Source organism: Dipteris shenzhenensis, chromosome 14 (genome assembly GCF_047967505.1).
Source record: "Dipteris shenzhenensis isolate YYH24624 ecotype China chromosome 14, Dip_SZ_1.0, whole genome shotgun sequence".
NCBI classification, from domain to species: domain Eukaryota; kingdom Viridiplantae; phylum Streptophyta; class Polypodiopsida; order Gleicheniales; family Dipteridaceae; genus Dipteris; species Dipteris shenzhenensis.
In genome coordinates this window covers 6,443,648-6,454,134 of record NC_141609.1, presented here as the reverse complement: position 1 = coordinate 6,454,134, position 10,487 = coordinate 6,443,648, and the positions used below count along the sequence as shown (strand labels likewise).

General features: G+C 42.9%; 1 protein-coding gene across 2 annotated transcripts; it reads right to left on the bottom strand.

The window, feature by feature from the left end:
- Positions 1-4,857: 4,857 nt before the first annotated feature.
- LOC147894121 (wall-associated receptor kinase 1-like) lies at positions 4,858-7,626 on the bottom strand. 2 transcript variants are annotated; one of them, XM_087384900.1, is made up of 3 exons: positions 6,666-7,626; positions 6,366-6,554; positions 4,858-6,275 (listed from the first exon to the last, which is right to left on the bottom strand). In XM_087384900.1, the coding sequence occupies exons 1-3, from the start codon at positions 7,606-7,608 to the stop codon at positions 5,164-5,166; spliced, it is 2,244 nt and encodes a 747-aa protein (XP_087241026.1). In that variant the 5' UTR covers positions 7,609-7,626; the 3' UTR covers positions 4,858-5,163. The 2 variants fall into 2 exon arrangements, with proteins under 2 accessions (XP_087241026.1, XP_087241027.1); XM_087384901.1 differs by having other exon boundaries at positions 6,366-6,446.
- Between the last annotated feature and the right edge of the window lie 2,861 nt (positions 7,627-10,487).

Sequence of the window (10,487 nt, the reverse complement as noted above, 5' to 3'; positions counted from 1 at the left end):
TGCAACTAGGTATTCTTTTAGGTTCTCACCCATCTGGTCACAGAATATTGGGATGTTTGCCATGGAGAAAAATAGAAAGAGAAGGAAATTGTGGGGAGGTGGAGAGGGAAGAAAAACTGTTGGCTAACCACTAACAATTGAGAGTGGTATTTTGAAATAAAATTCTCAGGAGATGGCAGTTTCTCCAAATAATGAGGACATCTGTAGAAAGCGGACGGGACATAAGATGTTTGACGAGTACATCATACACATGATTGATACAATGCAGGTCAGTGGTTGCCTAAACCATCCCGGTGGTTGTTTGTGATTGAGCTTTGGGGTAGTTTACTTGTTTCATTTCGTGATACAATGCAGGTCATTGGTTGCCTAAACCAGCCTGGTGGTTATTTGTGATTGAGCTTTAGGATAGTTTACTAGGTTGGCTTGGACTTAATGTGATTGTCGTAAACCATCCCGGTGGTTGGAATATCATGCAACCATGGCTAGTTCAGCTCAAACACCAGAACTAAGCTCTGGCTTGGACTTAATGTGATTATCCTAAACTAGCTCGGTAGCTAGAACATCATGCAACAGTGGTTGGTCAACTCAAACACCAGTTATGTGATTGTCCTGAACCGGTGTGGTTGAACAGAAAGTAACAACAATATATTTTACAACAAAATAACAATATACTAAACCAGCCCAGTGGTTGGAATGTCATGCAACCGTGGCTGGTTCATCTCAACACCAATGTGGTTGAATAGACATTAGTTGTTGACTAGCTCGATGGTTGAAATTATTGTGTTTGTTAGTACTTAAATTAGTTAAATTTAATTCCTACTACTCGGATCATATACCACTTAATTTCTAGACCGAGATGGCTTGGACTTAATGTGATTGTGATTGTCCTAAGCTAGCCCGTTGTTATTTTAAGTCAAACAATAGTATCTGATTGAAATTGTGGTTGAACAAAAATAAAAAAATGAAAAGCAATATATTGGTATAGAAATGAAAAGCAATATATTGTTATTTTCTAATTGTGAAATTCAGAAATGAAAAGCAATATACTTGTTATTGTCTAATTGTGACAGTCAGGCCAAACCAAGCCAGTATTTGAAATAGTGACTGTCCTAAACCAGCCCAGTGGTTGAAATTGTGACTATGTCCTAAACCAGCCCGGTGGTTGAAATTATGACTGTCCTAAACCAACGCGGTGGTTGAAATTGTTTTGTTTTGCTAGTACTTTATTATATATGATTGTATTAAACCAACCCAGGGGTTGAAATTGTTTTGTTTTCCCATAGATTGATTAGTTTAATTAGACCGCGCTTTTGCACATACTATATTTTGTTTTGTTTTCCTCATAGTAGTGCAGAAAGGGGGGGCGCATGTTGGGTCAGCAGATGGATTGTATCTCAATTTTATGGATTAGAATCTTGAAATTTCAATTAGGCAGAGGAGATTTGAGCATTGGAAGCCCTGGTACATCAGGAAACTCAAAGATAGGAATGTTCATTGTTGCCAATTTGCCAAACACACATAGGATTTGACCTGTGCAGGAAAATTGTGAATGATTTGAGATCAAGTCGTATTGAGCATTGCTCCATGGGGATCGATGTCCATGTCTCCCTGATGAATGTGTAGACTGTAGGCCACCTGGATTCTCATCATGTGTCACAAGAACCACTGCACTTGTTTTTGTAAATCCCAAATGATAGATTAACCCCATACTTGGTTTTAGTATATCCTAAACAACCATTGTGCTTATTTTTAGTCATCTAATCGCACGTCATGGGATCCAATTGCATTTTCCTTGGTTGCACACAAGGAAAATAGCTCCCACAAGGTTCTCTTTAACTATTGTCAGCTTTCGACCACCGAGCTGGTGAAATATTAGAAAATGCATTTGTTTATGGCCTCCCCTTTAGGCTGGTTCTCTTGAAACATAGTCAGATTTCAACCATCGGGGGCTGTGACCACAAATACTAAACAAATGTATTACATGCCATTCATCTTGTAATAATAAAAACAAACTACTGCGCTGGTGGCAATTAATATCCTAGTGTGCAACCAACCACTACGTTGGTGACCTGCTAGCAACCACTTATCCTGACCACTTATCTTGCACTTCCGCCTTGCTATCCTAAAAAGGATCGTATTATTGCAAAGTGCTATACCAAAATAGTCCCCTTTAGGCTAGTTCTCTTTATCTATTATTAGAATTCAGCCACCGCACTAGTGACCACAAATCCTAAATGTGCTCTATAGAATCGTACTGTATTATTGGAAATTTTCCATCAAATTATAAAGTCCAACTTAGGGAAACATTTTCAAATCATAAAGTCTAGTAATTCTTGTTAGCACATGCCTGCTATTACATGTGCTAACAAGCACCTGCAATTACAAGCATTGCATGTGCTAACTAGCATCTGGCAGTGGTAGATGAAAGTGCTAATAAGCATTGCAAGTGCTAACCCCGGTAGTGCAGGTGCTAGCATCTGCAAGCATTTGTTGTGAGATGACAGTGCTAATTGCAAGTGCTAGCCAATATTTATAGTGCTAATAAGCATTGTAGGTGTTCGCAAGCATTGATTGTGGTAGCAACCATTTTATGTGCCAAGAAGCCTATGACATTGGTAGAAGAGAGTGCTAATCAGAATATGACAATTATAACTAGCATATGGCACCGAGCAAAGGTGAGAGGAAACCATCCCATGATTTCACCTAATAGCACATGACAGTGGAAATCAACATATCATACTGTAGCTACCATGTCAGTGGTAAGTTGCAGAGTAGGCGCTATCAATCATGCACTTTAGTAGGGCAATACCTGAGGCTCCTCGAGAAGGTGCATCAGGTGCTTGATGTATATTTATGCCAACTCTTTCTCAACACACGTCCTTCTTGTTGGGGGAAACACGCGTCTTGGCCTCCCAAAATGATTGTACAAGTTCTTTTATTTCATCACTAATTGGGCTAGTTTAGTGCGGTGTTGCTTTCAACATGCAGCCAATGAGAATAGTCCATTACCATCATCAACCCGTGCATAGACTCTAGATCTTGCCTCATACAAGCTACGCCTAGGAACTTGAAGTACTCTTCAGACCTTTGCCAGGGGAATGCACTGATTGGAGTTCATCAGCATAGTCAATGCACTTTTCTTAAACAACAACTCATCTTTGGAAGCTGGTTGCTTTACAGTGTCGAGTGTACCATGAACATTGTTAATGAGGCATGCTTGAACATCACCTTTTTCTCTTGATGAAAGGTCACGAAGGCATTGGACGCGAGGATGTTGCAATATTGAATTTAAAAGTTCAGCCTTGAGTTGTGCACCTATGCCAGTCATCATGCTATCAAAAAATTGCACAGTTTTGTTAATAATCCTCTGCTTTTGCAAGTCATCAGTTCCATATATAGTAACCTCCCTCCTGCATTTGTCTCTTGTGCACTGCTCTCTTTTCTTTCTAGCTTCATAATCCCTTATGACATTGCCCCATACTGTTGGTTGATTGGATCTTCCCATGTTGCCTTACATTGGCTCACCTTATTGGTAGCTCAAATGTAAACCCCAAACCCGCAATTTAGTGTAGGCTAGAACTAAGCAATGCTCTGAACGACGAATAATATAAACCAAGAATCCATACAACTTTCTGCATCAGCTCCATAATGCGAAGTTTAAAAATAGAAAAACAAGTGGGAGCATCAAGATCTGGTGCCTGTGGTGAGCATACTTACCAAAGCTTCAAGAAAGCTTAATTGTAAGGAGATTTGACAAGATTGTGGTAGCCCCTTCAATGTAGTATGAAACGATACATTGTGTCATTGGAGAGAGAGAGAGTCCACACAAGAGAATACTCCGCCTCAACAAGGATTCTTGGTGATGGAGCAGGCAACAGGAGGAAGCCTGTGCCTATGTGTGAGTGTGTACTGTGTGTAGAGAGAGAGAGGGGGGGGGGGGTTGTACAATTCAAATTCAAAAGAGAGAGACACTCCACGTCTAGGCTGAGTGTAACTGCCAATTAACATTATGCTCACTTACAAACAAAGCCAAAATGTGATATTCAATGGTGCTTCTTAGCATTGTCCATGGACATGCTTTTTTGACTAGGTTAACGTGCTTCCACCCATACACAAAAAATGCCCTGAACCTCAACAAAAATGTCTACACCCAAGCAAATATTGACCCATGTTTGTGTGTGTGCGTGCGTGCATGCGTGTGTGTGTGTGTGTGTGTGTGTGTGTGTGTGTGTGTGTGTGTGTGTGTGTGTGTGTGTGTGTGTGTGTGTGTGTGTGTGTGTGTGTGTGTGTGTGTGAGAGAGAGAGAGAGAGAGAGAGAGAGAGAGAGAGAGAGTAGCTTGTAATTAAATTGAAGAGGATTTTTTAATTTGGGGACTTAATAAGCCATTTGCAGACACAATTGGATTTAAAAAACACGTATCTAATATATTTTATGATTTGAACATGTAGGAAGGGGATTTTAAAAATCAAAACTACAACATGTATACCTAGGGAACAGGTGAAAAAATCATTGCAAAAGTATAAGAATTTAAATTATATAAGCCTCTTTTAAATATGTTCTTGCTTGCACATGTTGCATTGTGTTTCAGTGTTCTCTCTCTCTCTCTATGTATCAATCTATATATATATATATAATTAAGTATTCATGAATAAGCACCGGATGCATAGAGTGCAAGAGTGCCCCTCCCCCCCCCCTCACGCGTGGCTAGTGGGAGTCACCCAGCACCACTAGCAGTCGATTGGAGAGGCCCCATGGAGATTAGGGGCTGGGTCAACTAAGCTCTCTGGTAGTCAAATGCCAACCTAGAGTCTATGATATGTGCGATTCCAGCCCAGCGATGGAATACTCTTGGACCGAAAGATCGGAGTCTCCACAAGCCTTTTTATTGGTGGAAAGGGGGAGCAGGTTGCACGTCCAAGTAGGGGGAGGCCAGTTCACGAGACAAGTTCATCCCAACAACTAAATGGGGCCTTAATTGATGTAAAGTCAGAATGCTATAATTGAGAGATTCCAATAAACCTTGAGATATCCAGTTATCTTCCTGTTCTGATTGATTCCCTCATAACCATCTCGAATGCTTGAAGCCCACTCGGATTAGAACCTGAAGCGTCCCTGAAAGTGTGACTTGAATTGGCCATTAGTTTCTGTGAGGAGGGGATTAGTCATTCTATTTCTTCCTCTTCCGCACCCTGAGAAGCAGAAGGATGAAGAACTGCTCCCATGGATTCGTTCGACCCTCTGATCCACATCAGCTCCTGGAAAACGTCCTTCATAGCAGGGCGTTTATGGCCTTCTACCCGTAGGCAGGTCATTGCAAGCTTTGCTACTTGATTGATCGATTGCATCATGAGTGGATTCTGAGATGCTCTAAGACCAGGATCGATTACTGTAGAAAATGTGCCAGTCTTCCACCTTGATATACAGAGCACGCTCAGATTGCTTTCAGCCTCCCCTCTTTCCATTGCAACAGGCTTGAGCGAAGTTATCAACTCGAGCAAGACAACTCCGAAGCTGTAAACATCGCTCTTGTCAGTTAGCTGGAACGTCTGGAAGTATTCCGGATCCAAGTACCCCAGTGTGCCCTGCACTACGGTGGAAATATGGGTCTGATTCATCGGCACAAGGCGCGATATACCAAAATCAGAAACCTTCGGGGTTAGTGCCTTATCCAGAAGGATGTTGGAAGACTTGATATCTCTGTGAAATATTGGCGTAGAAATAGACGAATGAAGGTATGCCAATGCTTGTGCGCTTTCGAGAGCGATTGCCAGGCGACTTTCCCAGCTGAGGAATTGCCCATCTTTTCCTTTTAAATGCTCGGAGAGTGTACCGTTTGAAATGTACTCATAGACGAGAAGCGGAACTGGTGTCTCCAGACAGCACCCCAAGAGCTGCACAATGTTTCGATGGTTGATCTGTGACAGGATGATCACTTCGTTGTTGAATTGGTCAACTTCGTGCTGTTCGATTTGATTAGATTTTTTGATAGCCACAACAGTAGAGTCTGCAAGGATGCCCTTGTACACGGTGCCATAGCCTCCCCGCCCGAGTTCGAGGTGCTTTGCAAAGGTTTGAGTGGCCTTGTTGAGGTCAGCCTCGGAGAACAGTCTCGGTGTCTCTCTGCCTCGTGTTGCAGAGATGTATTCCTTGAGCCGAATACCTCCGTTCTTCTCAAAATACCTCGCTTTCCTGATTCTTGCAGTTTGCCTTCTGTAAATGCATCCGAATAGGAGGCCTGTAATGGCTATCGCAGCAGCAGTTGACAAAGCAGTAACTGAGCACAGGTGGAAGTACGAAATCAGAGCACGGCAGAGAAATACTGGAAAACTTCGAAAATACAGAGATTTCGTGGAGGACACCGCACCTGTGATGATCGTGCTGCTTTTGAAACGTTTGTCCACCTTCGTGCACCCAGTTCCGTTGCTCCTTAAAGAGACGCCATTTCCTACGGCATCGTCAGTGCAACCGCAATGAAAACTTCCCGGATCATCGTAGCATATTCCATAAGGAGGTCCCTCACAATTGTCTCGGCCTTCGGCGCACTCGTCTATGTCTACAGATCAGGATAAAAGTCCCAGCGTCGGTAACACAGCGACAAGCGAACTAACAAAATGCAAAAGCTAGCATGGCGTACAAATACTAATAACATACAGTAATCACATACTTTTGCATCCAGTTCCGTTTCGGTATCCATCTCCTTGGTAACCTTGCGTAGTGCACTGACAAACGTAACCCGAAACGGTTTTTATGTCCACGCATTGAGAAAGTTTTGCACAAGCGTATCCAGTCGTGGTGTTTACCGTGGAACAATTCTGATCAGACGACAAGGGAAGACCCCAGGAGAGCCTGATTCCGTAATGGCCCGCGCCGATTCTTCCCAAAGCCTCAGGATTCTCGTACGTGTTGGGATCAAGCACCGTCGAGAATCCGCAGTAATCTCCAAAGTCTTGATACGAAATGCCTCCTCCTGTCATTTCGATGGATTTGACTCCGTCATTTGGGAGTCCGACGGTACAGCAAGCGTAATTGTTGCAGAATGGGTAGGGCATGGAGTTGTAGCAAGGATTGTTGCAACCAGCTACCCAGGGAGTCGAATTGTTGAGGGTGAAAATGCTGAAATTCCCTGTGGAATCACAGCCAATTGCCGTGAAGATGTTTTCAGGAGAAACGATGAAAGGAGCTTGATCAGGTAGAGTTAGAGCAATGAAGCCGAGGGAGCTAAGATCGCAGGACTCGGCTTTGAAGTAAGTTGAGTTGATGACGAGGTTGGAAGTGGAGATGTTGAGCACCTGGAATGAGGCGCTGCTACTAGCGAATTGCAGGAAAGGGAGGGGACCTGGACCGTAGCTGGCGTTATCTCTGCAGGAGATACGATAATCTGGGAGGCCGCAATCGGCCTGAATTGAGAAAGGGTAAGGGATGGAGACGTTTCCACAGGTCTGGTTGGCATAGTTGCAAGAGATGGAATGATCAAAGGCAGCTACGGATGATGCAGCAGCGGAAAAACCCATCGACGTGAGGATGAAGAACGGAGGAAGAAGGAGGAGGAGGTTTTTGGGTTGCTTATTACAGAGCTGGAGAGGGTGGTGTGTTTTTGGGCTGGCCATAGAACGATAGAAACAGTATTGTCTGAGATACACTTTTGAGCTGATAGGTTTTTGGTTGACGAGAATTTAAAATACACTAGAAACATCCAAAGGGCTCTGCCGAGCAGCAAAGATGGCAAGGGGGCGTAGCGGCGAAGGCCTTGGGGAGGTGACTTCACTCTTCGACTGAGGAAGTGGAGGCGGGTCGGATGTTGATCAAGCCTGGCGTGGTGAGGAAAGGGCGGGAGCTAATGTCAACCAATCGAAATGTGGTGAGGGATGGAAGGAGAGGGGATGGCGAAGTGAAGAGGGGGAAAGAAGGGAAACAAAGGGGTTGAGCAAGAAGGGCGCCGATCAAGGAAGGGGGAGAGGCATGGGAGGGCAAGGGAGGGAGGGAGAAATGGCTATGGAGGTTGTCTATGGCGGATGCAAAGCTCAAAACTGAAGACGACGAAGAACTCAAACAACAGCAGAAAAAAGCCTGCAGCTGCTGAAAGAAGAAGACGAAGAAGAAGAAGTACGAGTGGCCTCTATGAAAACAAAAAGATAGTGATGATCATGCTGGCCACATTCAATTCTTTGAAATAACAAAACTCGAGATGGAAAAATCGACAAGAGTGCTTAATTGGTTGACCTAAGTCAAACACATAGACCACCATTAGTCGATCATGCTAAACAAACATCCTTGCTAGGTTGGAAGCACCACAGGTTGCCAATTGGGCTGATTACTTCTGCACGTAGATGAGGGAAGACATCAAGATGCAGGATGAGGTCTTGGGCAATCCGATGCTATATATGCCCGTGCTTTACCACATGTTGTTAAAAGATGCATGCCCCATGATCTCTGGAGCGCTCTAAGGTGGATGGAACCTATGTGGAAACATGATGAAGAGAGTGCTCATGACATGTACCTCAAGTCAATTAGGTTCCAAGATAGATTAGCTTGGACTCATAAAGAGAATCTTGAGTGTATGTATATTTCAACAATACAAGAAGCCTTCTTATATAGAGAGAGCCCTTAGAATATTCAACACTTTTGTCCACATCTCTCCTTGTGATGTACTTGATTCACATCTTCACGTCATGTAGTCCACATCCTAGGGTGGCTACTTTAATACATTCCTACACCATACCTTTACCTGTAATCTATGTGCACATGGCACCATATCTCAACACCTCCCCTTGGTGACATGATTAATTTGCTACTGCAAGGTGGTCAAATGTGAGTTACAGATACATCACCTCCCCTTAGTGCGTACCTTGCTACTTAAGGTGGTCAAGTGTGGTTTTTACATGTCAATACCTCCCCTGGTTTTTGCGTGGCGGGCATTCCATGTGAACTGCGAATTGGCGACCCTATCCAAGGAAGGCCAGGTGTTGCACAGGTCTGTGAGCCTATGTGTCTTCACCGATAGGTTGGGATACAAGAGGGTTTTTCCCAAGATGCGCTGTAGGGCACCTGGAACCGTTTGGGAGTGGAGATGCACCCCAGGAGGCGCCAAAACAGATTAGCTCTGGGTATATCTGGGGCTAGTGAGTCCTAGGTGCACCTGAGGTGAGGGTGCCAGTGGGTCAAGGCTCGGGAGGGTCACTCATCATATGTAACCCTATCACGTGAGTTCAAAAGAAGGATATTTTTTATTCCCAAAATTTACAGAAATAAATATACATAAGGGACTATTTAAAATAGTTTTGGAAAAAATTTACAGATTTGTATAGAAAAGGGGTACATTTTATTAATGAAAAAATTTACAGATAAGGGATTTTGAATATAGGCCTTGAACGCACGTGATATAGAGGGTTTATACATAGTGAACCCCCTGAGGGTCAAGGAAAATCCACTGCATAGAAAAACTAAGGGCTGAGGACCTGGTCCCTCACACTTCGTATCAAGGTGTTCAGGTTTAATTACAAGAATATAGGCTAAAGGTGGAAAGGTTTTGTTTCTCCTTGCATGATGCTTTTTTCTTCCATGTGCCTTAGTGCTTTATGTGTGGATGTCATGCTTTGTGCTATGGTCTTCTCATCCACTTGTGCTTTGGGCATGCGTTTGTGCATTCATGCGTTGCTTTTCCATTTGTCGCAAATGTCTTACCATGAGATTCTTTTTGCTTCAATGGTAGTGTCTAATTGTATACAATGATTCTAACTTGAGAAACACATAGAGCTTAAAAAGGCGATCACTTTTCCTTTTTAGAGTGCGTGCCAATTCTTCCTGGATTGGAAGTTACGGCTTGTCGAAGTTTTTATGAAGAAGAGAAGGCCTTTGATGATGTGGCACACAGATTCACGTGCTGAATACAAAGTGTGCCTAGCAAGGGGTTATGTACTTAGGTGGCATTGGAGGTGATGTGGCATATTAACCAACCCTAAACCTAACCATCGTAAAATTTTAACCTTGACACGTCAAAAAATCCTAACCATAGGCCATGTAGACTTAGCTTGAGTGGCTTATCTGCCACATGGCAAAAAGCTAGGGAGAGCTTTGTTTGCAAGTCATCGATGAAAGTGATGGAGATGGAGGTTGCTCTACTTGAGGAAGCTTGGCAGCTCGCTGAGAAAAGTCCTAGAGATGACGAGACTTAGTTCAAAACACCTATTTCATTAATTTTGGACTAGTGCACTGTCCAAATTCGTTTTGTGAGATAATTTTGGATAAAGCATTTCAAAAAAAGAGGCTCTTATAAAACAAAACTTTGAGTCAAAAAGTAAGATTTTAAAAAAGCAAATTAGAAAAATTGACGTGACATGTTATTAAAACTAGAGTACATTAAAAAAAGAGGACTTCGTGTTGTTAAAAGAGACAAAAAGTAAGATTTTAAAAAATCAAATTAGAAAAAAAACTAGAGTACATTTTAAAAAAAGCATGACACATTTGTACAAGAAGTAGATCATATAAC

Bases quoted from the DNA above. Each gene is read 5' to 3' on its own strand.
- LOC147894121 (XM_087384900.1), bottom strand. From the start codon at position 7,608: ATGGCCAGCCCAAAAACACACCACCCTCTCCAGCTCTGTAATAAGCAA. The intron at 6,555-6,665 runs GTATGTGATTAC...CCTGATCTGTAG, and splicing joins AAACGGAACTGGATGCAAAA to ACATAGACGAGTGCGCCGAA. The intron at 6,276-6,365 runs GTGCGGTGTCCT...ACCTGTGCTCAG, and splicing joins AAGCAGCACGATCATCACAG to TTACTGCTTTGTCAACTGCT.